Here is a 26,964-nt window from a genome sequence, read left to right on the forward strand (position 1 = left end):
TCGTTTTCACACAACAGTCTATTTTTCAAACTGTTAAATTTAAGTTTAATGTTAAAGATTTTGAAGTGCATTTTAACTGTGCTTGGTATTCAAAGATTTGACAATTACTTACAATTTCATTCATAATGAATGCTGGACCTCCCATTAAGTTGACGTCCACGGTAAATGCTGAACTGCAGCACACGGCTTGCCCTCCGGACGGCGTTGCGTGGCAACAGCGCTGGTCAGGGGGCGCGGCCTCGCCTGCCGTGCAACCACCCTATTGGATTGATATCCGTTACTGGGGGTGATGCCATGGTCGCGCCATGCGATTGGAGGAAGCGCGTCACGTGTGTGGGGGCGTTGGTGTGAGGAGGGGCATGGAGGGTTAGCCCCGTCCCCCCGCCCCGCCCCTACCGCGCGCCGGGGACATTCGGGCAGTGGCAGTTGGAGTCAGGGCGGCGGGGACGACGGCAATAACAACAACGACGGCAATAACAACAACGACGGCAATAACGACAACGACAACTCCTTCTCGTCTCCTCACCAGCTCAGTCAGGTGAGGAGTTTTCCGTGGGCGGCCCCTGGTGGGAGCAGCCCTGTGAAGGGACTCTCCGTGCAGCCAGACTGGCGTCTCTCCCGCAGTGGCGCCGGTTGTCACCGTGAGCCGCCCCACCCCTCTACCCTTGTTCCCCGATCCATCCACCCAGGCACCCACCCAGCCTTGCAATGACCGAGTCTCACTGCGGCGGTGCTTCTGCAATAAACGCAGCTGGCTGTTTGTGTGCGGGCGGCTCCTCCTCCTCCATTTCTGTTCTCCATCGTTTTCCACCGTTTCGGATTTGGTGTCGCAATCCTTGACCTGTTGCCAATAGTTTTAAACTCCTCTCCGAAGGCAAGCCCCTTCCTTGCCTTGCTCCCGCATCTTTGTCGGAAAGCGTGTGTTCACTCACCTGGCTCAAAGCATCAATTGTGGTTGCATGTCAAGTATTATCCTCACAGCAGCAACTAATATCTGCGTAGGAAAGAACTGCAGATGCTGGGTTACACCGAAGGTATACACAAAATGCCGGAGACAGGCAGCATCTCTGGAGAGAAGGAATGGGTGACGTTTCGGGTCGAGACCCTTCTTCAGACGAATATCTGACTAGCCTGTTGGGGAAGAAGGGCTCGCCAATGTACTTAAGTCTTTCGAAATGCTCAATGTGGAATGTGAATTGGATACAGGGAGGTCCCACAAGCACTGGCTTGTTAATGACCTGCTGTTCTATTTGCTGGGTCATAACTCCTCCATGTTTTGGATGTAGGAGATCCTTCGACTCAACCTAAGAATGGACGGAGGCTCCACTAACAGGATTGTTGGTAGTGGGATTAATTCAATTAGACATTACCTTGAAGTCACGTTGGTTGTTTTATTTAGGTCACCATGTTTCTTTAATATACGTTGATCTTGATTGTTTCACTGTCACTTGGCACCGAAACAGGGAATTAGCAGTGGTCGTGAAAGTGTCGGTGAGTCTATGTCCCTTTGCCTATAACAATACGATACAACTTTATCCCAGGAGGGAAATTGATCTGCCAACAGTCATAAAAACACAAAATACATGAGCCTATATAAAGTCTCATAGTCTGGTGATGATTTGGACAATCCCTTTTCCTTTTGGTATGATTGTATTATTGACAGATCATTTTTTGCTAATTGATGGAAAGTTGACTGCAGTGATGCGATTAAAGCAAAATCATAAAAGTGGTTGCGTGAGTTTACAGCACAGAAGTGTTTTAAAGTTGTAAAACCAGTTTTGTGGAATTCACATTGCCTTATCTATTCTATTTTGTGATTTGAGTCATAAAGATACCTTCCAAAGTTCTTTAGTGCTATACCGAAATTGAACTGTTGAAATTTGAGATCTAATGTGTAAAGAATTATATTTGGCAGTATCCTGACAAAATGGAAACCTGATAGCAAGAAAACCTAACTTCATGGATTAATTTGTCATTAATGCCTATCTACATTTTTCTACAGAATCTAACACAACACAACAATGTCAGCCAAAAAGATCCAAGTTGGTTCTGTGGTGGAAATGAAAGGAGATGAGATGACCAGAGTTATATGGGATCTGATTAAAGAGAAGCTCCTCTTTCCCTATTTGGAGATTAAACTACACAGGTTGTAATTTGATGAATATTGAAGACATACATTTTATTAATCGTGTTTTGAGTGGTCAAACCAAGTGGAAATTAATGTTATTTTACATAATTGTAAATGTTTATATTTTGGAACGCTTTTCACTATTTGGGCTATTTTTGTTGTTGGCTGTCTAAAAAAAAAAAAAGGGAATTCTAATTGCTGCATTGACGATGAGACTCATTGTGACTCAGCATTTTCTTTTGGGTTGAGTTACTTCAATGCAGTTCAATTTCCTTTTGTATGATTCTGCAATTATTTCATATATAAGTAAAAGGTGCTATTAGTTTGGTCACGTTTATCATTTGAATATATATTGACACGTCTTGAATGTTTTCTAAAGGTTTATAGATGTGTTCCAGATTTTTTTAAAGTACAGATTGATGTACTTAAGAGATTTCTGTTTTTTTGTCTTATTTTGCTTTTCCTGGCAGTTTATGATTCCTAAGATACCAGAAATTAAGTTGCCTCACAGTCTTTTGACAAGCTTTCATCTATAACCCAAACCTGATTGTACATTGAGGAGAAGTTATTCATTTTGAGATTTAGTTGAGTCTCATTGCATTTCTCTAATGATGTCTCCATGCAGCACACATAAAAACAAGATGCAGGAGAACAGTCCAAAGCAGATCATGGCTGCCGTGAGCAATTTTCTGATTTGGTTGCACTGTAATGTTAAGGGCAATGCAATGCTATAATGCTGTACCTTGCACTATCTTTGTTGTCGTTATCTAACTATGTACAAAGAGTACTTATGCTATCAATGGAATGTTTGATGTGACAAATTATTGACTAGTAAGTAAAAAAAAAATCTAATATCCCTCTGAGTAAATAGCTTCCTTTGGGAAAGTATAGCAAATATATAAAATTATAGAAATGTACAGTGTACAGGTGTAGAGTAGGTTACTTGATTAACAGCCAGAGTTCCGAACGAGACATCCAGAGTTCAAATTCCACCAAGCCAGGTGGGTATTGTAAATTTAGAAAATCATATCAGGATTTAAAAAAAATAATAAGGCTATGTGTGACTTCAGACTCACCAGTGTGGTTAACTTGCTCCTCTTTTCATGCATTCACTCATGGACCAAATAACCTGTTTATAGCTTATCCCCACAGTCTTGGTATTATCCCATCAGCGACATATCCCTGCTCCTAGCAACTGAACAAGGTTCTCTTCTCCTTCCCTGTTCAGATGAAGGGTCCTCAATCTGAACTGTTGGCTCTGTTTCTCTTCCCACAGATCATAGATGTGGTTGACCACCTGAGTATTTCCACCAGTTTCCATTTTATTTTGGATTTCCAGCATCTGCATTTTATTTTTTGACGGTTCCTTGTCCATATTTTGCAGAATTTTGTTAAGCTGCTTGCACTATATCATGTGCACTATACCAAATGCCCTCTCCTTGCCAACTCTGTATTTCATCTCAAAATAATTCAGTTGTTAGGCTTATGCAGTGTTCAAGGACAACCAGCGTAAATTTGTTAAGTGAATTAGTTGTGTCTTTCTGTTAACTTATGCGCTCCCCTTTTCCAATAATTTGACCTCCACTGATGTAGAGCTAACAGGGCTGCTATGTGCCATCTGTTTCCTCTTTTTAAACTACATCATGTTAGCCAACTTCTGTTGGGAAACAAGGGCAGAGCCTGCATTCTATCCTCCTTTCGTTCTTCTGTTCTATGCAAGTAGTTAATGATATACCATCTCACTTCAAAATGCATATAATTAAGTTGAAAAAATAATATTTGCTTAATTTTTATTGAAATAAAAAGATTTTGACTATCTTGTAACGTGCATTCAAAATGCCCAAAATATAATTGATACATAGATTTGGATTTAACCTTTTTATCTATTTTAACTGGATGGGTGGAATGTAGCTATTGCAAAATAAGTGGACTTTGGATTCTGCTGGACCATCAGATAGGTGCCATTTTCTTGGGATGAATTCAAACTCCCTTCTGTGTGCTGTTTGTAAAGATAACCAATGTAAAGATCAGCTGTTGAGGTATTGCTTTGGATGGTAAATACAATCCAAATGAGTTCTTTATGATAGAAATATTTGTAAGCTGTTATTTTATGAAATATTTTATCATTAAGCGCTTATTTCATAGATAAGAACAATAATTCAAAAATGTCAAGGATTTTGTTGATATGGTGAGAAAACGGAGATGGGTAAAATTTGAAGCTGGGGAGATTTATGTTGTATGAATTGTGGTTAAATAAATGCCTATGAATTAGGGCAGTGTAGTGGGCAGCACAGTGGGGGAGCAGTAGAATTGCTGTCTCAGTGCTCGAGGCTTGGTTTTGATCCTGATGCTGTGACTTCCTCTCACATTCTAAAGGCGTGTGGGTTTGTAGGTTAATTGGCCTCTACAAACTGCCCCTCATGCGTAGGGAGTGGATGGAAAAAGTGGGATAATACTTTTAAACATAACAAATAAGAGAATGCAATTCCAGAGGAAATAGACAATAGACAATAGGTGCAGGAGTAGGCCATTCAGCCCTTCGAGCCAGCACCACCATTCAATGCGATCATGGCTGATCACTCTCAATCAGTACCCCGTTCCTGCCTTCTCCCCATACCCCCTAACTCCGCTATCCTTAAGATCTCTATCCAGCTCTCTCTTGAAATGGGTGAGCAGCCTTGATTCTACCTTTCTGAATCATTTCTCTTAACCCTCTTAGCATTCAGGAATACATTGATCTCTTTCCTGAACATAAAATCTTGCCCCAACAGTCCTTTCAAGTAAGGCAGAGGTTCACTTGCACCTCCTCCAACCTCACACTGACCTTTCTGTGTCGGAACAAACTGCAGATGCTTGTTTAAACCGAAGATAGACACAAAATGCTGGAATAACTCAGCGGGACAGGCAACATCTCCGGAGAGAAGGAATGGGTGATGTTTTGGGTCGAGACCCTTCAGACTGATGTCGGGAGTGAGAGGTACATAAATAAGGAATTGTGAGGTGTGAAAATAGGACAAAGGGAATGAAGTTCAAGGAAAATGTAGAATAGAAAGTTAGATATGGACCCAAAATTAATTATATTAGGATTATCAGAACATACTACAAATTTTACAGTAAGTCAGGTACATTTTTTTGATTACAGTCTAATAACTGCGAAAAAATTAATACTTAAATTTTGGAAAAAACCAATAACCCCCACAATTAAAATGTGGACTACGGAAATGACAGAGACCCTGCATTTGGAAAAAATAAGGTTTGCCTTAATCGACAAACCTGAGCTATTTTTAAAAATATGGTCTCCATTTATTGAATTTTTAGAAAAGTAAATGTGTTTGGCACAGGACTAAAATAAAAAATTTAAATTAAAAGTTGAAAATTGAGTTAGGGGTTGGATGTACAACTGTGGTTATTGTCTCCCGGATCTACTCCCTTTAATTTTTATTGTTAGATCCGTTTTTTTTAACCCTTTTACTCTCCCCAAGTTTATAGTTTTTTAAATTTTATTTTTACTTTCTCTCTCCAAAAATTTAAAAATTGAAGCTATGTAAGAACTTTGTAACAAATGTGTTTTTTTATTTCTATTTGTACATATGCTTTTCAAAAATAAAAAATATAAAAAAAAAAAAAAGAATAGATCATTGTTGGGAGAAGGTAAGAACATAGCAAACAGATGAAATGTAGTCGGAGACAGTAAGACTGGTCGGGGAAGAGGGAGGGGATGGAGAGAGAAGGAAAGCGAAGGTTACTTTAAGTTGGAAAAGTCAATGTTCATACCGTTGGAGTGTGAGCTGCCCAAGCGAAATATGAGGTGCTGTTCCTCCAATTTACGCTGGGCCTCACTCTGACAATGGAGGAGGCCGAGGACAAAAAGGTCAGTGTGGGAATGGGAGGGGGAGTTAAAGTATTGAGCAACCAGGAGATCAGGTAGGTTTAGGCGGACTGAGTGGAGATGTTCAGCGAGTCGATCACTGAGCCTGCGCTTGGTCTCACCAATATACAGGAGTCCACAAATAGATGAGGTTGGAGGAGGTGCAAGTGACCCTCTGCCCCACTTTGGACCTTTCTGTCGTGGGCCGCCTCCACTGTCAGAGTGAGGCCCAACACAAATTGGAGAAATAGAATCTCATATTTTGCTTGAGTAGCTTGCAACCCAACGGTATGAATATTCATTTCTCTCTTTTCAACAAACCCTTGCCTTTTCTCCCGCTCTCTGACCCTCCTCCACTCTTGTCATCCTGCTTAGTTTCATTGTTTGTATCCTCTCGTTATCACCTTTTCCACAGCCAACAATGGACCATTGCTGGCTCCACCTTTCCTTGATCTGTGCTGGCTTTGATTTGTTCTTTTCATACCTTTCATTCATTTGTTCTTTGTACCTTTTCATACCTCTAGTCTCCCTCTCCCCTGCCTCTCAGTCTGAAGAAGGGTCTCAACCTGAAATGTCACCTATTCCTATTCTCCAGAGATGCTGCCTAACCCGCTGAGTTACCCCAGCATTTTGCATCTGTCTTCGGTGTAAACCAGCATCTGCAGTTCCTTCCTACACATGGTGGTGAAGAAGGCATTCAGCACACTTGCCTTCATTGAATGGGGCCTTGAGTACAAAGGTTGGGATGTTACAGCTGTACAGTGATGGTGAGCTCGTACCAGGGTTATGCTGTGCAGTTCTTGTTACCATTCTATAGGAAGCATGCGAGTACGCTAAGGAGGGTGCAGAAAAGATTCACAAGAATGTTACCAGGACCTAGTGGGCATGAGTTAAGGAGAGACGATACAGAGGAATTGTTTTCCCTGGAGCAAAGGAGGCTAAGGGGTGACCTTAAGCTGTTTATAAAATCATGAGAGGCATACATTGGAAAGATTCAAAGAGAGAATGAGAGTGCAAGAGCTGAAGATGGTGGGTATCTGGTATTCCAGAGGAGGAGAGTGAAGTACAATTGCAATATTGTATAGGGAAATTCAGGGAAATGGGACTGGCTTAGAGACACCATGGTCGCCATTGACGAGTTACGTCGAATGGCCTACCTCTGTGCTGTTTGACTCTGACTCTATATCCATGTGGTTGTGATAAATCATTTCTTCTAAACAGTCTCTTAAAAAAATGACGTTGCTGGTGTGAAGTCATATTCCAGCAGAAAAAATGTACTCTGTTTTGTTTTTTATCCGACCCTAGTTTAATCCCATCTTTTTTTGTTTTCTAGTTTATATTTCCTAGTCTAATTTCTGCAGGCCTACGAGGGGGATGCTCCACTGTGGTTGAAGATGCTTGGGGTTTTGTTTTGTTCACATTTGCCGAGGATTTGGTGTTCAGAGTGCCATATTGAATTAGATGTAGTTCTAAGAAAAGTCTGCATGGACGTGCCCAAACAAAGTCTGTTGGCAACTGTCAGTTAGTGAAATTCCTTAGCTGCAGGAAGGAAAGCCCAAGGTAGTACTTGTATTAAAATGGGCTGCAAAGTTTGGACCAAAATTGTCCATAATTCTGACCAGAAAATGAGAGATTCCTCCTTTGATTTCACTCTAAAAAAAAATAATTTAAAGGTTATTGTAAATAAAGAAAGATCCATACTGTGAAATAGTATCAATGGTGCGGGCCATAAAATGACCAGACTGTCATAAGTTTAGTTTAGTTTATTGTCACGTGTACCGAGGTACAGTGAAAAGCTTTTGTTGCATGCTATCCAGACAGCAGAAAGACAATACATGATTACAATCGAACCATTTACAGTGTATGGATACATGATAAGGGAATAACGTTTAGTGCAAGGTCAAGCCAGCAAAATCTGATCAAGGATAGTCTGAGGGTCACCAAAGAGGTAGATAGTAGTTCAACACTGTTCTGGTTGTGATAGGATAATAGTTGCTTGATAACAGCTGGGAAGAAACTGCCCCTGAATCTGGAGGTGTGCGTTTTCACACTTCTATAACTTGTGGCTGATAGGAGCGGGGAGAAGAGGGAGTGGCCAGGGTGCAACTTGTCCTTGACTATGCTGCTGGCCTTGCTGAGGCAGAGTGAGGTATAAATGGAGTAAATAGAAGGGAGGTTGGTTTGTGTGATAGTCTGGGCTGCATCCGCAATTCGCTACCTTTCCAGCAGAGGAAATCTGCCACGTTTATTTAATCTATTTTATGTCCTCGGGGGCCTCTTGGTTTGAGAGATATTAGATGCAGAAAAAATTACTGACTTGGCAGTAAGAGTCACGTATTGTAAATTAGTTAAAATGTTCAAGCATTTAATGTTTAAATGTTGCATGTTTTGCTCATTGAAGGATTAATACATTTATATAATTATAATTACAAGAAAAATAAAGAAATGTCATTTAGAAAATGTCAAATTTCCAGATTAAGATTTGAACTTGTTGTTATTTTCCATTTAAGTTATGACCTAGGAATTGAGCACCGTGATGCTACCAATGACCAGGTGACCATTGATGCTGCCGAGGCTGTGAAAAAATATAATGTAGGAATAAAATGTGCCACTATCACGCCTGATGAAAGCAGAGTGACGGAATTTAAGCTAAAGAGTATGTGGAAATCGCCCAACGGAACCATCCGTAACATCCTTGGAGGTACGGTGTTTCGAGAAGCAATCATCTGCAAGAACATTCCTAAACTTGTACCTGGTTGGGTCAAGCCAATCATTATTGGACGACATGCATATGGTGACCAGGTAAGCCAAAATCATTTCAACTCAACATTTTAGTTAGTGTGAACTTGCTTTCTAGATAACCTTTTATCAGGCATGTGAATTTTCCGCGGATTTCCGCGTTTTTAAAATCCATTTTCCGCGCTTTTTGCATGATTTCCGCGTTTTTCACTTTGCCAAAATCGCGTTTACCAACAGAGAAATCGGATCGAAAAAATGACTAACTTGGCAGTAAGAAAAAAAAAAAAAAAAAGAAAATAAAGATTTATAGCAGCGTTTCTCAACCGGGATTCCCCGGAACACTAGGGTTCCACTGAAAGTCGCTAGGGGTTCCATGAGAAATAGCCGCTAATCATTGAAATCCGGACAAAATTACGAGAGCCCACTTGAAATCCCCCTGCCCTGGAAGTCTCCCCGAAAATGTGGCACCTAGGCTGGGCAAGGCAGACAATCTCAACCTCATCAGGACTTGCACGGCTGATCGGTGGGTTGAATTTGCAACCTGCGGCCGGGGCTCTGGAACTCCAGCCCAGCTGGAGCCAGAACATCTATCCCCATAGTCGACTTCCTTGGCCTGCTGGATAAACCAGCAAAGCTCTGGAACCAAGAGTGTCAGAAAATCAGTGGTGGAACTGTAATGAGTAAAAATTAAATTTAAGTGCAAGATTATATAACTAAATTAATTAAAATAATAAAAATGTTATTAGTACACAGTGACAAATTCACATTATTTTGTAATGTCTGTTTTTACTTTGAAATGCACTAAAAGAGGCTTGAAACTGGTAATTTTGTGTGTAAATTTTCAAACAAAATCCAGTTTTTTGACCCCCGCTGTATGCCTCGCGCAAGCGCTCGGCTCTTTTCCTCTTTTTTTTTACCTCAATCACATGCCTGTTTCATTTTATGAATCCCTGAAGCAAAATATAAAAAGATTTAGGATCTCTTCATTGATTCTGAAGACTTTATCGCCTTGGTCGAGTATGTTTGAATTATTATAGAGCCAGAAGTTTGTGCAACACAAAAATGGGCCTTTTGATCCATAACATTCATGACATCATTGTGCCTTTCTACACTAATCAGCTTTATTTGCACCTAATCCATGCCTTGGTCCTTGTCTAGATGCAGGTTGAATCTGGTTATCTGCCTCTTCCACCTTCCGGCAGTGAAATCCTGTCACCAACCATCCTTTGGGGTGGGGGAAATTTTCCCCACAAATCCTCTTTTAAACCTTTATCTTTTACCCCATGCTCTCTATTCTTACACATCCCACCAATTGGAAAAATATTTAGCATTTTCTACTGGTAGAAAGAATTGCTACATTTCTAATTTCCTCCAGTCCAATATGAAGCCATTCTATTTGAAGCAGACGTAAGCTATTTGTTCCTTCATTTATCTCATCTGGCCTGTCTATATTTGAACCTTGATTATGTGAAGGTGGGAGTATGCACATGGCCACACAAATCTGTAATTTGGAATCTCCTTTGTATATGGAGTGCCCGTCTGAATCAATGTTAGGAGTATTGTACAACTTGCATAAAAGTTGGTGCTTTGATTTCTGGAGAAAATCACTTTAAAAGAAGCATGTTGCACAGTCAGACTGTGATTTCATTTGTGCACAGTTATTTGTTTTTTGTATGGATTCACTCTCACAAGGTACAACTTAATTATGAGGCATTATGGATCCGTCCTGAAAGTTGTTTACTCCCTGCCAACCATTTATGTATTTTACAAGATCTATTTGCAGAGTGCTTTTAAAGAACATGCACACTGTGTAAATGGAGGCCCAGTGTTATCTTGGGTACCCACAAATTGGTAATTGGGCCAGTCTGAAACATGACCTTCAAGGACAAACTGCAGTACTGGAAGGCAATTAACATGGAAAACTATTATTTTCACGTGTTAAAAAATGCACGTTAAGTAGTTTTTACAGGAGGCTACTTTATACAGAGGGCACCCCCACCCGTCCTCTGATTTGCTGTCTTTTGCCTTTATCTGATGAGTGGATGGCACAACTAGTTGAGCTGCCTCAGCTCCAAGTCACTCAAGTTCAGCCCTGACCTGTGGTGCTATCTGTGTGAGGTTTACACATTCCACTGGTCATGATGGGCATATCATGCGGATACTTTGTTTTCTTCCTCGGTCCCAAAATTGTGTGGGTTTGTAGGTTAATTGGCCACTGCAAATTGCTCCTGGTGCATATGTAAGTGGCAGGATCTGGAGGGGGTTGAAAATATTTTTTTAGAAGTGTAGATGGTAGATATAAACACGATGGGAAAAATGTGCCTTTATTTGTGCTGTACAACTATAAAGTGTTTGGATATTGTACTGCAGAAATGAAAAAAATACAGTTGTGGATAAAATCAAATAACGACTGGACATCCCATCTTTGGGAAATTAACTAAGTTAGTGCCAGAGACTCTGGTTCGATCTTGACTACGTGTGCTGTCTATACAGAGGTTGTACGTTCTCCCCGTGTTCTGCGTGGGCTTTTTCGGGGTGCTCTAGTTTCCTCCCACACTCAAAAGATGTACAGGTTTGTAGGTTAATTGTAAATTGTTCCTAGTGTGTAGGATAGTGTTAGTGTGCGGGGATCGCTGGTTGGCGCGGACTCGGTGGGCCGGAGGGCCGGTTTCTGTGCTGTATCTCTAAACTAATGTAAAGTAAACTCCTTGTACATTTGAATGCACAAGTATGATGGGGGTTGGGGTTGTGTTCTCAGAAAGTTAATAGGTTTCGTGACTCTTCATTGTGCAAAGCCACGACATCTGCAAGTGCATCTCGAAGAGTGGAATTACTTATTTTTCACAAATTCTGAACACAAATTGTATTCTGCATCTCAAACTATTGGGTAGGGATTTATGAATTCTGTACGAGCAAAATTTAGTAGTACAGGAGTTGTACATTTCCTTGAACATTTTTCTTCCTTTTTGTTTCAACTTTCAATGGAGTGGAATAGATATGTTCTGTCATGTTTTTTGATATACTGGGAATGCTAGAGCAGAAACAAAAATATTTTAAATATTGGAAAAGGGGAATCTATGGGGTGATGTGTTTCTATCTATCGTTTGTTCTTGGAAGAAATACAGTGGCACCTAAGGAGATAGATAAAATATTGTTGAGAGTTTGTAAAATGATTCAGCAACAATATTGCGACATTAAAACCAATATCATGTGATCCTTAAACTTCCATCTGTATGAAACAAAGTGACTGCTTTGCAAGGTTCGTTATATTATGCAATTAAACTGAAGGTTAACAAATTCAGCAATCAATGACAATTTTATTTACATTTCCATGAATCGCTTTTAACGTGTTTAATGTTGCAAATTATTGTAAAATATTGGACAGTATCCTGTGTAATATTATGGAAGAAATAAAATCATCCATAAAATGCCGCTTTCCCATTCCATTCTCAATCCTGTATTTTCCTCATGCTCCTTGACATTTTTGGTTTATTTGCATAATTTTGCCCCTCAGTTTTCCAGATTTTATAATTTATTTCTTATCCTTGTTTTCTCTGCCCATAGCAATAATGTAATTTGCATTTTCAAAGATTGATTTGATTTGGTCAATTTTTGTCTTGTTGATTTTCTGTAAAATGTCCTAAAAGCACTTTCTGTATTAAAGAATGCAAGATGTCTAATTGGGAACGTAGGTGATAACTGAACCTGAAACCTAACAAGCTGCCTTTAGTAGGATGTGAATTGTGCAGAGATAGAGTAAATGAAAATATAGTACTAAAATAAATAAGTTAATGTTTCCTAGCACCTGCTGGGGCACTGATTCCAATGCTCTCTGACTGCTCACTACGTCCCAATTCCCATTCTCCTCTCTACTTGCCAGGCTTCTGATTCCTGCACACTGCACTCTGCTTGCCCCTGGTTCCCATGCTCCCTTTTAATTTTCCTTCTGCGACCATACTTCTTTGAACAGCCTTATCTCTTTCGTGCACTCCCTTTGAACTTACCAGGTTACCTGAAATAATTACTATATAACAAGTTGAAAATAAATGTGAATTATTATCATAACAAAACTTGCAAATGCTTGGAGAAAATTCTCAGCCGGTCAGGCGGCTTTTATGGTCTATGAACTTCATCAGAATCAAGTGTTGGGGTACTAAAAGGATGATATATGGATTGAAAAATAAACATTTTTATATAATGTATAAATAACATTCATTAGTCTAACACCAGTAAAGCTCCCAGCTTGCTGGATTATTGTAACTTTACTGTATTTCTTCTGCTCTGCAGTATAGAGCTACAGACTTTGTTGTACCTGGCCCTGGTAGAGTTGAAATAAAATACATACCTGATCAAGGTGAACCTGTTACCTATACTGTTCATGACTTCAAAGGTAAGATCTGTGTGATGAAAACATGCATAGTTTAAAATCAGTACATTTCCATTTACTGAACTATATCACCCCTTCCTCATGTAGTAATCAGACATATAATATAATTCTGCGTATTAATTGCTGGTACAGAGGCAAAAACTTCAGTCTCAAGGAGATGTTAAATGTGCACTTTTCACGGTTAAGTTTGCACATAATTTAATTAAAATGGGCAAGAAAAGTTCCATGGAAACTGAGATGTACTTGTGAATGTAAATCAGGTTTATTGTTACAGGAAAGAAGGACCTAGGAGCTTCAATTATTTTCAATAGCTCTCAAATTTCAAAAGCAATTGGAGGATATTAGCACAAACAGATCAATTTTTGTATATTTAGTGTGGCTTTATTTAAAATAAAATCACTAACTGTTTTCTATTACAGATGGTGGAGGAGTTGCTCTGGGAATGTACAACACAGATTGCTCCATTAGGGACTTTGCTCATAGCTCTTTCCAACAAGCTCTTGCTAAAGGTTGGCCATTATACTTGAGCACAAAGAACACTATACTGAAGCGATATGATGGACGATTCAAGGACATATTCCAGGAAATCTATGAAAAGTAACTTTCTCCTTGCATAAACATTCCAAAAATAATCTCCCACTCCTCCCTCTTTCATAATCATACTGTACTAGCCAAGTATGTTTTGCAACCTACGAGGAATTTGATTTGCCATACAGTCATACCAATAAAAAGCAACAAAACACACAAAGTACATTTTAATATAAACATCCACCACAGTGACTCCTCCACATTCCTCAATGTGATGGAAGGCGAAAAAAAAGTTCAATCTTCCCTTTATTCTCCTGCGGTCGGGGGCCTCTAGACTTCCGTCGGCAGGACGATCTTGGCTCCTGTAGCCGGCGGTCGGGCCCTCTGCGTCGGGGCAATCAAGCTCCCACATAGGGGGATCTCAACTTCCCCCACGCTGGGCGATCGGACCTCGGGTCGGGGCTAGTCGAACCTCTTGTGACTGGAGCTTCCCGACATCAGCCTCTCCCCGAGACTGCGAGTTCCTCGATGGTGAAATCCACAGGCCGTGATTGGAGCGTTGATCCCAGGCAAGGGATCGCAGGCTCCGATGGCAAGTCCACAGCCCCCGTGGTGGGGCTCAAAGTCAGTCTCGAGCAAGGCCACCAGCTCCATGATGTTAGGCCACAGAGCGACCGGAGATACGATCCGGAAAACTAAATCGCATCTCCGGCAAGGTAAGAGATTGAAAAAAGTTTTCCCCGACCACCTCCCTCACCCCCCACATAAAACAAACCGGAGAACATTAACACAGACTTTTAAAACACACTAAAAATAACAAAAAAGTCGAAAAGTCAAAGACCGTTGGTGAGGCTGCCATCGCTGAAGGCGCCACCCGGTGGATTCCTTTCAAACATTCCGTGTTTAACTTTACAACCAGAAACAATACTGTTTAAAAGGGGAAAACGCAGTGGCAAAAGTCAACAGCTGAGTACTCAAATGATAAGGGCAGTGTAAATTTAAATGCTTGGAAAGCTTGACTTTGAGGAATGAATGTTGAGGTAAGGCATCCAACAGCACATCTTTGTTTTGGACCTTAAATATTTTTTCTTTAACCAAGAATTGCTTTCTTTTACAGACAATACAAAGCTAATTTTGAGGCTAAAAGAATCTGGTATGAGCACAGATTAATTGATGACATGGTAGCTCAAGCACTGAAATCTGAGGGTGGTTTCATATGGGCCTGCAAGAATTATGATGGCGATGTGCAATCTGACGCTATTGCGCAAGGTAATGTGCCGAAAGCAGCTATTTGTGGTATAAATAGCTGTTTATAATGAGATCCATAGATTTATAGTTTGGGGTTGCACGGTAGCGCAGTGGTAGAATTGTTGCATTACAACACTTGCAGCGCGGAGATCCGAGTTCGATCCCAACTACGGGTGCTGTCTGTAAGGAGTTTGCACGTTCCTCCCCTGACCGCATGGGTTTTCTCCGAGATTTTTGTTTTCTTGTAAAGGGGTTTGTAGATTATAAGAAAATAAGAAAATAACTGCAGATGCTGGTACAAATCGATTTATTCACAAAATGCTGGAGTAACTCAGCAGGTCAGGCAGCATCTCGGGAGAGAAGGAATGGGTGACGTTTCGGGACGAGACCCTTCAGACTGATGTCGGGGGTGGGACAAAGGAAGGATATAGGTGGAGACAGCTTTGTAGATTAATTGGCTTGGTATAAGTGTAAAATTGTCTCTAGTGTGTGTAGGATAGTGTTAATGTGCAGGGATCTCTGGTCGGTGTGGACTCGGTGGGCCGAAGGGCCTGTTTCCGTGCCCTATCTCCAAACTAAACTAAAACTAGACAGATAACTTCATCAAATAACTTGTTAAATTTCCAAGTTTAACAATGCACATAAAATACTAAACTTCCTTCTTTCAGGAACCCTACAGGTCAATTAAAGTATTAAGAAAATATTAAATTCAGCTCTAGTAAATTGACGGACTGAACAGAAATGAAAAAAACAGCTCTACCTTTATTAATTTTATTAATATTCTACAGAAGCATTGGTTTAATTTAATTGTAGTCTTTTTAAGACAATTTTCTATTTGTCCACAGGATATGGGTCACTAGGAATGATGACAAGTGTATTAACTTGTCCTGATGGTAAGACAGTGGAAGCGGAGGCTGCCCATGGCACTGTAACACGCCATTACCGTATGCACCAGCAGGGCAAGGAAACCTCAACTAATCCCATTGGTAACATGCTTTTGCTGTTTTTCCTTATTAAAATAGTATTTTCAAGGATAATGTTCTATTTGATGTACAATAATGCTGTAACTTAAGTGAGTTTCATGGTGGACACAGGATGTGTGTTGTCTGGAAAGAAATTGAAAATTTGCATGATCTATGTCCTTCACAGAAATTTATAACACCTATTTCTGTGCAAATTTTAGTTTTGAAATCTTTTAGTCAAAAAGAAAGAGATACAATGTTTTAATTTATGTTCAATGCAAGGCGGTCCATACAGATTTTGGCAATACCAATGTATAAGGCTGAATTTTCATTGAGGTTCTTTACTTCATCCAATGTCACTTAAAGCTGAGAATCCTGGTAAACAGTTTTTTGCTGAGAATCCTATCGGCAGGCATGTGAATTTTCCATGGATTTCCGCATTTTAAAAATCCATTTCCCGTGCTTTTTGCATGGTTTCCGCGTTTTTCACTTTGCCAAATAAACGGAGAAATCAGATCGAAAAAAAAGAAAGAAAAACAAACGATGTATAGACTTGTAATGAACACTAGATTCCGCTAGAGGTTGCTAAGGGTTCTGCAACCCCCCGCACTTCAACCCCCCGCACGCCCTGGAAGTCTCCCTGGAAATGTGGCACCTAGGCTGGGCAAGGCAGCCAATCCCGACCTCATCGGGACTTCCACGGCGGATCGGTGGGTTGAAGTTGCAACCTGCGGCTGGGGCTCTGGAACTCCAGCCCAATTTTTGACCCCCGTTGTACGCCTCGGATTTTTGACCCCCGTTGTACGCCCCAGATCTTTTCCTCTTTTTTTAATTTTTACCTCGCTCGCATGCCTGTATTGGGCACCTACTGAGTTTGGGTGCTCAAGTTGGCAAAGGTGCTCCTTTTTAGATGTTTAAAAACAATCCATTTGGAATACTCAAGATTTTTGAAAATTAAGATTTACTAGATAAGATAATAACTTGATAATGTAACAGGAACTAAAGTATAAATGGTATAATTTTACTTTTCGGGTGTGGTTAGTGCTGGCAAGCATTTATTGCACAATTCTTGCTGTGTGAGCATGAATAATTACAGTGACTGGAACTGGACAACTCAGCAAACCAATCAAAATTGGGTTGATAGGCGCTGTTCTGGGAAAGCAGAATATGTTCAAATGGACTTAATTACAGAAATGCAAGTCGTGAAGCTTCATTACATGGTCCTGACTTCCAAATTACCAAAAGGCTTGCATTTAATTTTGTATGTTTCTATGGTAAAACCTGAATTAAAGACATCCAAGTTGTTAGTGTGGGACAGAACTGCAGATGCTGGTTTAAACTGAAGATAGATACAGAAAGCTGGGCTAATTCAGCGGGACAGGCAGTATCTATGGAGAAAAGGAATAGGTGATGTTTCGGGCCGAGACCCTTCTTCATACTGTGTCACCTGGATTATCTGGGTCTCCACCCAATTACAGATACCCCTCCCACACCTGCATCCCATCTGCAACTTTAAACATGCAGGTTTTCTCAATTTTCCATTTCTCTTGAGGGACATAGATCTGAAATGCTGACCCAATTTCTTACTCCACTAACGGTGACTGACATGCTGAATATTTTGTTGCAGATTTCTGGTCACTGCAGTTCAGTTAGGAGCCTGAAAACTGTAACGTCCAGATTGAGGAGAAGCTTCCCAACAACCATCCAGGCTTTTAAACACTACAATCTCCAACTAAGCTCTGAATTGTGTGTGTGCGTGTGCGCGAGCGCTCGTGTCTTGTTTTACACTCTGCACTATTTTTGTTTTTTTATATATACTGTTCCTGCTTTCACCGCCACCTTCTCTGACAGCACATTCCAGATGCTAACGACTTTGTGGGGAAATATGTTCCCTTCAGATTCCCTTTAAAGAATTCCCTCTCACTTGAGGGCATAGGTTTAAAATTTTACCATAGTCTGGCTATTCACCTTATTGCCTGTCAACATTTTATAAAACTCTTTCATGTCGTCTCTCAGCCTCCTCTGCTCCAGAGAAAATGGATCCGGTCTATTCAATATCTTAGTATACCTCAAGGCCTCCACTCCAAGCAACATACTTGTGAATTATTCTGCTCCCTCTCTAGCTTAATCATATCTTTTGTACCGTGTACTACACAAAACTGCACACAATACACTAAGTGCAGTCTAACCAAAGTTTTGTGCATCTGGACAATTGAGGCCTCAAGTCTTTTACTTAGTGTCCTGACCAATTGAAGGCAAGTGTACCCATATGCTGCCTTTATCACCTTATCTACCTATATTGTCACTTTTGGGTACTTGCACCCTTAGGCCTCCATTCAGTCACTTCCCAAAGGCCATGGCATTCACTACATGCCCTGCCTGTTTTAAATTCTTAAAATCGCTTCACATTTAGAAAAACAGAGAACGTGGAAAGGGCCCTTTGGCCCACATGTTTGTGCCTCACACGATATCAAGTTAAACTGATCTCATCTCTGTACATGATTTCATGCACTTCCATGTACCTATCTAAGAGCCTGTGAAATGCCATGATCGTATCTGCTTCTGCCACCACCCCTAGCAATGTGCTCCAGGCCCCCACTACTCTCTCTGTAAAGAAAAAGCTTCCCCTGCACATCTCCATTAACTTCCCCCTCTCACCGTATAGCTACACCTTCTAGCGTTGGACATTTCTACCCAGGGAAAAGGGTTCTGACTGACTACCCTATCTATGCCTCTCATAATTTCTATCAAGACTCCCTCAATCTTTGTTCCAAAAGCAATCCAAGTCTCCTCTCAACTTCTCCCTGTCGCTGAAACTCTAATCCAGGTAGCATTCCAGTAAACCTCTGCACCCACTCCAAAGTCTCATCTTTCCTGTAATGCACGCAATACTCCAAATGCGGCCTAACTGAAGTCCTAGGAACTGCATCATAATTTCCTGACTCTTTTATTCAATACCCCCTGCAGTGAAGGCAAGCATACCGTTCCCCTTCACCCTATCTACTTGCACTGCCACATTCGGTGAGCTATGAACTTAGACTCCAAGATCCCTCTGTACATCAATGCTGTTTTTCCATTCACTGTATACTTCACCTTACATTCAACCTTCCAATGTGCAAAACCTTGCACTTACTCTGGTTAAACTCCATCTGCCATTTCTGGAGCTGATCTATATCCCGCTGTATTTTCTGACCGCCTTCCTCACTACAGCTCCAAATTTGGTGTCATCAGCAAACGTACTTGCCAAACCATCTACATTTACATCCAGGTCATTCTCCGAACCTCCCTTACTGCCCTTGGTCTTCGTGATCAGTTTTTAATTGATGATTCCAAAATTGACTCCAAGAATTTAAAAACAGAAAATGCTGAAAACATGTAGTAGGTCAGGCAACATCTATGGTGAGATAAAACAGTTCACATTTCAGATTGAAGAATCTTTATCGATTTCTTTTTTGTGTTCCAATCACTGCTCTGATTTCTGACCAACTCTTTCTTTCACTCTAATTTGGTAATTCTTTCTCCTTTCCCCAAATTCTTCATTAACATCTCAAATTGCTCCCCCTAAAATCCTCAACACATTTATATCCAATTTAACTCACCAGTGTTCTTTCCCTTGTGGCATAGTATCAATTCCAATTTTCCTTCAGCTGAGAAATACCAAGTATTTATAATGGTAGATAGTTTATTGAACCAAAGATTAATGACTCTTTCCTGCCTTTATACAAGTATAATTATTTTCCTTTCATTCTGTTAAGCCTCAATCTTTGCTTGGTCTCGAGGATTATCCCATAGAGCAAAGCTGGATGACAATTCTGCACTGAAGAAGTTCTGTATTACATTAGAGGATACATGTGTAGATACCATCGAGTCTGGTTTTATGACTAAAGATTTGGCTGCATGTATCAAGGGTCTGCCAAAGTAAGTATAAACACTTCTTGGGGCTGATTCATTATTTTACCCAATCTTAAATATTTATTGGAAATTGATGACTCTTTCGGCAATGATAGGTCTATTCTAGATTGTTAATTACTCATGCCTGCTAGTCATAACCCATGCCTGGTTCACATTAATTGCTGTGTTCCGAATCATGCAACAGCAGAGTTATCGTGGTGAGACAATGGCATCACAGATGTAACTTTATAGTTAGATTTTATCATTTATATATGACAATCTTCGTGATTAATGCTGTCATCTAATAAGTATTGCTGCAATCATGGGTCTATACGCGCGGACGCGCACAGATGCCACACCATTCAATTTAATTCTCATAGTCTATATAATTAACATCTGGAAATCTTTTAAACTTTGGCCTATGATCCTTCACAATGACCTATCAAGCAAAGTTTTTGTTAATCCTTGTGGATAACTCTGCTAAAGTCTTGGACATTCCCAGTCTCTAACTTTGTAATCAATGTCCCAGTTGTCATGAAATAACTGGAGTCAGGACTTAATCAAAGAACTTTGGCACTTATTACCATGATATCCTGACCAAAAAAGTGTTTCAGATTTTGTTAAACTCACCCAGTGGTTTATTGTCTCTCTATTTTTTGTTTCTTACCCTGAAATCATAATGAATGTAGAGTGTTTTCTGCAGTATTGATCCTTTTGCATGTGTCCAGATTAGTGAAAAGATGAAAACATTTGGGTTTAAGTGTGAGGATTAGTGTTTTATGACACTGGACCTAAATGATATTAATAACTTGTGTACATAAAATGGAAATATAAGGAGGGAACATTAGCCCAATATGAACTTAAAGATTCTCCTGAATGTTAGTAAATTATAATAAGCCAAAGCAAAGAATTTTGATGATGCTATCCATTTAAATTTGCATAAGCTATAGAAGATTGTGAAATGCAAGTTAGAAAAATATCTAGCTTTTAAACATGAAACCAATTTTAAATGTCTAACTTTTGTGCTTTTACTTTATTTGTAATTCACTGTTTTTTGTTTTGAAGTGTGCAACGCTCGGATTATCTGAGCACTTTCGAATTCATGGACAAACTTGCAGAAAATCTCAAACAGAAGCAATTGTCTTTACATAAGCTTTAAAACTTGCTTCATATGCACTGTAAAACGGACACTGCATTGTTAATCATGGTCACTTCAATGCACTGAATGAGTGTCCTATCCCAAGTCAGATCTTTCATTAGATCCTGAATGTTAAAATGGCACTTAGAAATTTGTTAAATTTAGCAGATAACACTTGGAACGCATCATATAAGTATTGAGCTAATGGAAAAGTTGCTGGATTCGATCATGACTTGTTTTTATTGGGATTAAGCATAATACTGTGTAATGTGGACAGCAAGAGATTTTCACTACAATTAACAAAAAGGGCACGTTATAGTTAATAACATAAAGGAAAGAATTAATACCAAAAAAATCAGATGTAATGTAATCTTTAGTTTATGTTAAAACTTTATCAGTTTTTAAACAAAGGGATATAATATAATGATGGGAGTACTTTGTTCAAGACTCTCTTTTTGGAATATTGGCCTTGGAAATTTGAATGACCATTGAAAAATCTTTGCTATCTGTGCTAAAGAAAAATTGGATTCCACTCCAAAATTAGATGAGATTTGGTAAATGTTGGGGATATGGAAGCAAAATATAAAACAAGCTTGAATTCCTGGGGACATTGTGGAATATCTCCAAGATGGTTTAAAACCAAAGTACTTAATTTACAATCACTAAAATGTTTTTGGTCTGGAAACTATATATGGTCATAAAATTTCAATGTAAAGATCTTGAGGCTAATGTTTCAAAGTGGGAGTGTCTAAAATCTTGTTTTCTGCTTTTGTTTTGATGACCAGGTTTAATTTCATAATAATTGAATTTATCTGTCGAATTAAAGAATACAATTATTAATATATGTTGCACATAAATGTATAATTGCACATTTGTATAACCATACCTGTTTCTACCTTGATAAACTTATACTACCTAGCATTTGTTATCCATTAGTTCCACATACCTGTGTTTATATTTGTGTAACAATCTCGTGCTATGCTAGTACTGTAGAGTCATACTATAGAGCCCTTCGGCCAGTTCATCCATGCTGACCAAGATAGGCCTCTACAGTAATTCCATTTTCCTGCAATTGCCCCACATGTCTCGACTCCTTTTCTATCAAATGTCTTAAACACTGATTGCACCTACCTCCACCAGCAACTTCCTGGTAATCTTTTTCCATACACGCAAAATGTATTTATTTCAATGCAAGAGGCCTGACCATCAAGGCAGATGAATTTGGGGCATGCGACTGATATATTGCAGCTATTACAGAAATGTGGTTGTGGGAGGGATAGGACTGGCAGCTCAATGTTCTGCGGTACAAATGGGAGCTTCACTGTTCAGGGAAGAACAGAAGTGTTTTTTTATTAGAGAGAACGTTGTGGTCACACTCATGAAAAGCATATTCCTAGGAGATTGTCCAGTGAGATGATACGGATGGACCTGTAAGAAATTGTGTGATCAATTTGATGGGATTGTGTTTTTGGTTCCAATATTCAGCAGGAAGTTTGTGAAATATGAAGAAAGAACACAGTCTGCAAAAATAATTGGGTTATAATTGTGGGGGATTTTAACTTTCCAAACATAAAATGGAGCTGCCATAGCGCTAGGCATCGCATAGGGTGGAATTTAAGTACATTCGGGAACATTTTCAAATGATATGTGGATGGTCCAACTGGCGAAGAGGCAAAACTCGACCACTTCTTGGAAAACAAGATGGGGCAAGTGACCAAAGTATGTTGGTATGAGTGACCATAATTCTACTGGCCGTAAAATTATAGAAAAGGTAAAGACTGGTCAATAAGTTGAAGTCCTACATGGGGCAATGGCAATTTTCATTGTAAACAACAGGAACTTTCAAAAGTTGGTTGGGGAAGAGTGTCGGCAGATGAAGCGACATCTGGTAAGTGAAAATCTTTAAAATTAAGATAGAGAAATGTCATGGGCAGCCTGGTCCTGTTGGAGTGAAGGGCAAGGTTTATTATTGTCACACGAAATGAGGTACAATGAAAGCTTTGTTTTGCATGCTATCCAATCAGATAATACTACATAAATAGGATTGTCAAACTCAAGTATAATAGGTCGAGCAAAGATGGATGATGTGGAGTGCAGAATATAGTTCTCAACCATGATCCAGATCCATAGACAAAGTCCAAATTGGGGTTGAGGTGAATCAGACAGTACCCCAGTTTATTGTAGGACTGTTCAGAAGCCTGATTTGGGGTGTGGGGGTTTGAAAGCAGCGGTACCTGAGTCTGCTGGTGTGAACTTTCAAGCTTCTTGATCATCTGACGGACGGGAGCAGGGCGAAGGAGGAAAGAATGGGGTGGGAAGTCTTTGATTATGCTCTCTGCTTTTCTGAGGCATTTGGATGTGTAGATGGAGTCAGTTGTGCTGAAAATTGTACAGGACACATCGCCTATCTTAGAAACATAGAATATAGGTGCAGGAGGAGGCCATTCGGCCCTTCGAGCCAGCACCACCATTCATTGTGGTCATGGCTGATCATCCACAATCAGTAAACCGTGCCTGCCTTCTCCCCATATTCCTTGATTCCACTAGCCCCCAGAGCTCTATCTAACTCTCTTAAACTCATCCAGTGATTTGGCCTCCACTGCCCTCTGGGGTAGAGAATTCCACAAATTCACAACTCTGGGTGAAAACGTTCCTTCTCACCTCAGTTTTAAGTAGCCTCCCCTTTATTCTAAGACTCTGGTTCTGGACTCCCCCATCATTGGGCCCATTTTTCCTGCATCTAGCTTGTCCAGTCCTTTTATAATTTTATATGTCTCTATAAGATCCCCTGTCATCCTTCTAAACTCCAGTGAATACAAGCCTAGTCTTTTCAATCTTTCCTCATGTAACAGTCCTGCCATCCCAGGGATCAATCTCGTGAACCTATCTTCACCCATCGTGGTCAAGGATCAGTGATCCGGGGGGTGGATGACTTTACGGTGCTGATTGTTGGGTCAGGAGTTTGGATGGGATTATGGGGTTGAAGGCAGAGCTGCAGTCGATAAATAGGAATCTAAAGGAGCAGTCTGTTGTCTAGGTACTCCGGCGTTGAGTTCAGGGCCAGGGTGATGGAGCCTGTTGTGATGGTGAGCAAAGTACTGTGCATCAAGGCTGACTAGAAGACTGAGTTAATGTGTGCCATCACCACTCTGGAAACACTTCATGATATTGGATGTCAAAGCCACTGGAGGGTAGTCATTAAGGCATGTTACCATACAATTCTTTGGCACTGGGATTACGGTGCAAGGCTTGCTTGCTTCCTGCAAGCTGATCACACGGAAAGTCAGAACTGCTTGGTTGTCCCAAGGATGTGCATCTTCATGTTCATAATCATATTTACAAATGAGGCTCAACCTTTCAGCAAGTACTTATTGTGCAAACTCTGCTACGTTAATTCCTAAACAGTGCAGCGTACTGCCTTGCAGTGCCAAAGACCCAGGTTTGATCCCGACTACGGGTGCTGTCTGTATGGCGTTTGTATGTTCTCCCCGTGACCGCATTGGTTTTCTCCCCCACACTGGTTACCCTTTTCCCCTTTATATGTGTATAAATCACTGGGGAGTATGGTATGGATTGGTACTTCATTTGTCAAATGTACAGTGAAATTCATTTTTGTATATTGTACAGTACAAGTATCACTATACATACACACTTAGATACATCTTAGATAAGCATCACAGATACAGTGCAAGTGTATAGCAGGTGTATACTGAGAGGGTATACAGAGTCGCCAGTTTGGCACCATTTTCAAGTCATGTTGTAAGTGTAGGGTTCTTGGCCTGACCATGAAGGCCCGTTGTCTAGATGGCGTTCACGGTCGGCCTGGCGAAGTGTTGCTGTTGGTGTCCTCCGCTGCTACTCCACTGCTGTAGGCCACGTGTGGTCCATGCGCTCGGTATCCTTAATGCTATCTGCCAGAGCTCTCTCCTGACTCCTTTTTGCCCTTCTGATTTACTTTATTAGCTTGCTCCCGAGTTCCTGAAACTCCTCCAGGGATGCACTTGATCCCAGCTGCCTATGCCTCCTCCTTACTCGACGAAAGCCTCCATTTCCCTCGTCATCCAGGCTGCTTTACGTTTGCCTGCCTCGCCCTTCGCTCAGACTCCTGGCGAGCTGCGAGCTGGGGCACGCGGTCAGACGACGGAGGAGGACCACGGAGAAGCCGGCTGGTCAAGGCCAGGACGAGTCGGGTCGGACCCCCGAGGTCAAACCAGGTCGGATCAGAGTCCTCGCGGTCGGGTCTGAGCCTAGAGGTCGGAGTACAGCTAACTAGGTCATTGAGGTGATGGCACATGGATTGCTAGCGGCCGGGGTGAGGTGCGGATTGGCAGAGTCATTGGTTGCAGCCCACAGGTATATCCAAAATCAGTTATAAAGAGGGCTGTAAAAACGAGAGGTTACTGTTCTTGAATTGGTGGTTCGAAGAACCCTACTACATACAAACCGACCTTGAGCTGAACAGGCGTGATCCACATTATAAATTTCTGTTCCCACCTTTTCAGATCCCATGTCAATTCATCAACTATGTTTTGTCCCAAGGTACATTTTGTAACCAGGAAGCTGAATTCCACTGTTGGCAAATACGTTCTGCCCAATACATATCTTTCAGCACACTGGTCCCTACTAGGTGTGAATGGTGTGACCTGGAGTTAAATTGGTCATGTATACTCTCACATTTGAGCCATTACTTACTTGGTGGTTTAATTAGGTCTCAAAGCCTTAATGCCATAATATTTGTATCAAGAACAAAAAGTCCAATGTGGGTTTTCTAGATCTGAGCCACTGTCCACTACTTTTTAAACCTTTCTCGATTCAAAACTTTCAAGTATTTGGACTGGTTTATAATTTTTAACCTTTCTTGCAAATACTGTGATCTTTCTCTGCAACATGTACAAGCTTGGCTTCTTTGCTTAGCCACTGCATTTTCAACCAGGGTTATAGCCCCAACCGCCCCGATGTGGCAACTCCAACAGCCTGACCGCGGGAAAAGACAGCAGGGGAAGAGAAAAGACATTCTGGCCTTCCATCACAGTGAGGAGGGGACTGGAGGAGGCTCACTGTGATGGATGTTTCTTTTTGTTTGGTGTTAGTTTATGATTGTATGTGTTATTGCATTTTTATTGATTATTCTTATTGGTCTTATTGTTGAACTGCGGGTAATGTTTCATTTCACTACACATTTATGTGTATGTGACAAATAAACGACTATTGACTATTGAACTGGATGAAAATGCCAAGTGAATTCTCTGAGTGCAAGTAAAGAAGCACAATTCTTCAACTGATGTTAAATTGGTATGTTTTGACAGTATTTGGATTTTGAATTGGGAGGTAAATGTACATATTTTTTCTGGGGTGGTTCTCTATAGCGTACAGTTACAGAGGCTTGACGTTCACTGCATAAGCACACTAGTCCTAGTTTCCCTTTGGAGGGGTGTGACTGGCAATCTAGTTTGCTAGGAGATAAATTTGTCACATCGTTAAGAACTTTATATTTTTCCTTCTCTGTATGAAAAGGGCCATTGATATATTACTACAAATAGCAACGAAAACAGTTAATGTCACATCCAATTGATGAACAAAATCCAGTTAAGTAATTAAAAAAATAATAATTCCAATAAATCCATTGCAAAATGGTCCACTTATTTTATACATTAATGCGGGGATGATGAAGACTTAAAAAAAAAATCATTCAGTGCGAAATCTGAAGAAAAATGCATTTGTTGGCTCTCCTCCCCACCTTGAGATGATTGGATTTCAGTTTAGGTATTTGTTATGACCACCAAAGCCATCTCATTTAACATGGAAGTTATTATTAATGCTGTGATGGAGCTGAAACATTTAACATTAGCTCCTAGGTAGACACAAAATGCTGGAGTAACTCAGCGGGTCAGGCAGCAGCATCTCAGGAGAGAAGGAATGGGTGACGTTTCGGGTCGAGACCCTATCAGTCTGAAAAAGGATCTCGACCCGAAACGTCACCCATTCCTTCTCTCCAGAGATGCTGCCTGACCTGCTGAGTTACTCCAGCATTTTGTGTCTACCTTTGATTTAAACCAGCATCTGCAGTTTTTTTTC

General features: G+C 40.5%; 1 protein-coding gene across 4 annotated transcripts; it reads left to right on the forward strand.

The window, feature by feature from the left end:
* Window positions 1-360: 360 nt before the first annotated feature.
* Window positions 361-26,067, forward strand: idh1 (isocitrate dehydrogenase (NADP(+)) 1). 4 transcript variants are annotated; one of them, XM_078404241.1, is made up of 9 exons: window positions 361-538; window positions 2,003-2,146; window positions 8,507-8,798; window positions 13,023-13,125; window positions 13,542-13,719; window positions 14,768-14,919; window positions 15,744-15,884; window positions 19,616-19,778; window positions 20,817-26,065. In XM_078404241.1, exons 2-9 carry the CDS (start codon window positions 2,022-2,024, stop codon window positions 20,908-20,910), a joined length of 1,248 nt encoding a protein of 415 aa, XP_078260367.1. In that variant the 5' UTR covers window positions 361-538; window positions 2,003-2,021; the 3' UTR covers window positions 20,911-26,065. The 4 variants fall into 4 exon arrangements, with proteins under 4 accessions (XP_078260367.1, XP_078260368.1, XP_078260369.1 ...); XM_078404242.1 differs by lacking the exon at window positions 361-538 and adding an exon at window positions 894-1,034 and having other exon boundaries at window positions 20,817-26,066; XM_078404243.1 differs by lacking the exons at window positions 361-538; window positions 2,003-2,146 and adding an exon at window positions 5,039-5,105 and having other exon boundaries at window positions 20,817-26,067.
* The last annotated feature ends 897 nt before the right edge of the window (window positions 26,068-26,964 follow it).

Source organism: Rhinoraja longicauda, chromosome 8, assembly GCF_053455715.1.
Source record: "Rhinoraja longicauda isolate Sanriku21f chromosome 8, sRhiLon1.1, whole genome shotgun sequence".
NCBI classification, from domain to species: domain Eukaryota; kingdom Metazoa; phylum Chordata; class Chondrichthyes; order Rajiformes; family Arhynchobatidae; genus Rhinoraja; species Rhinoraja longicauda.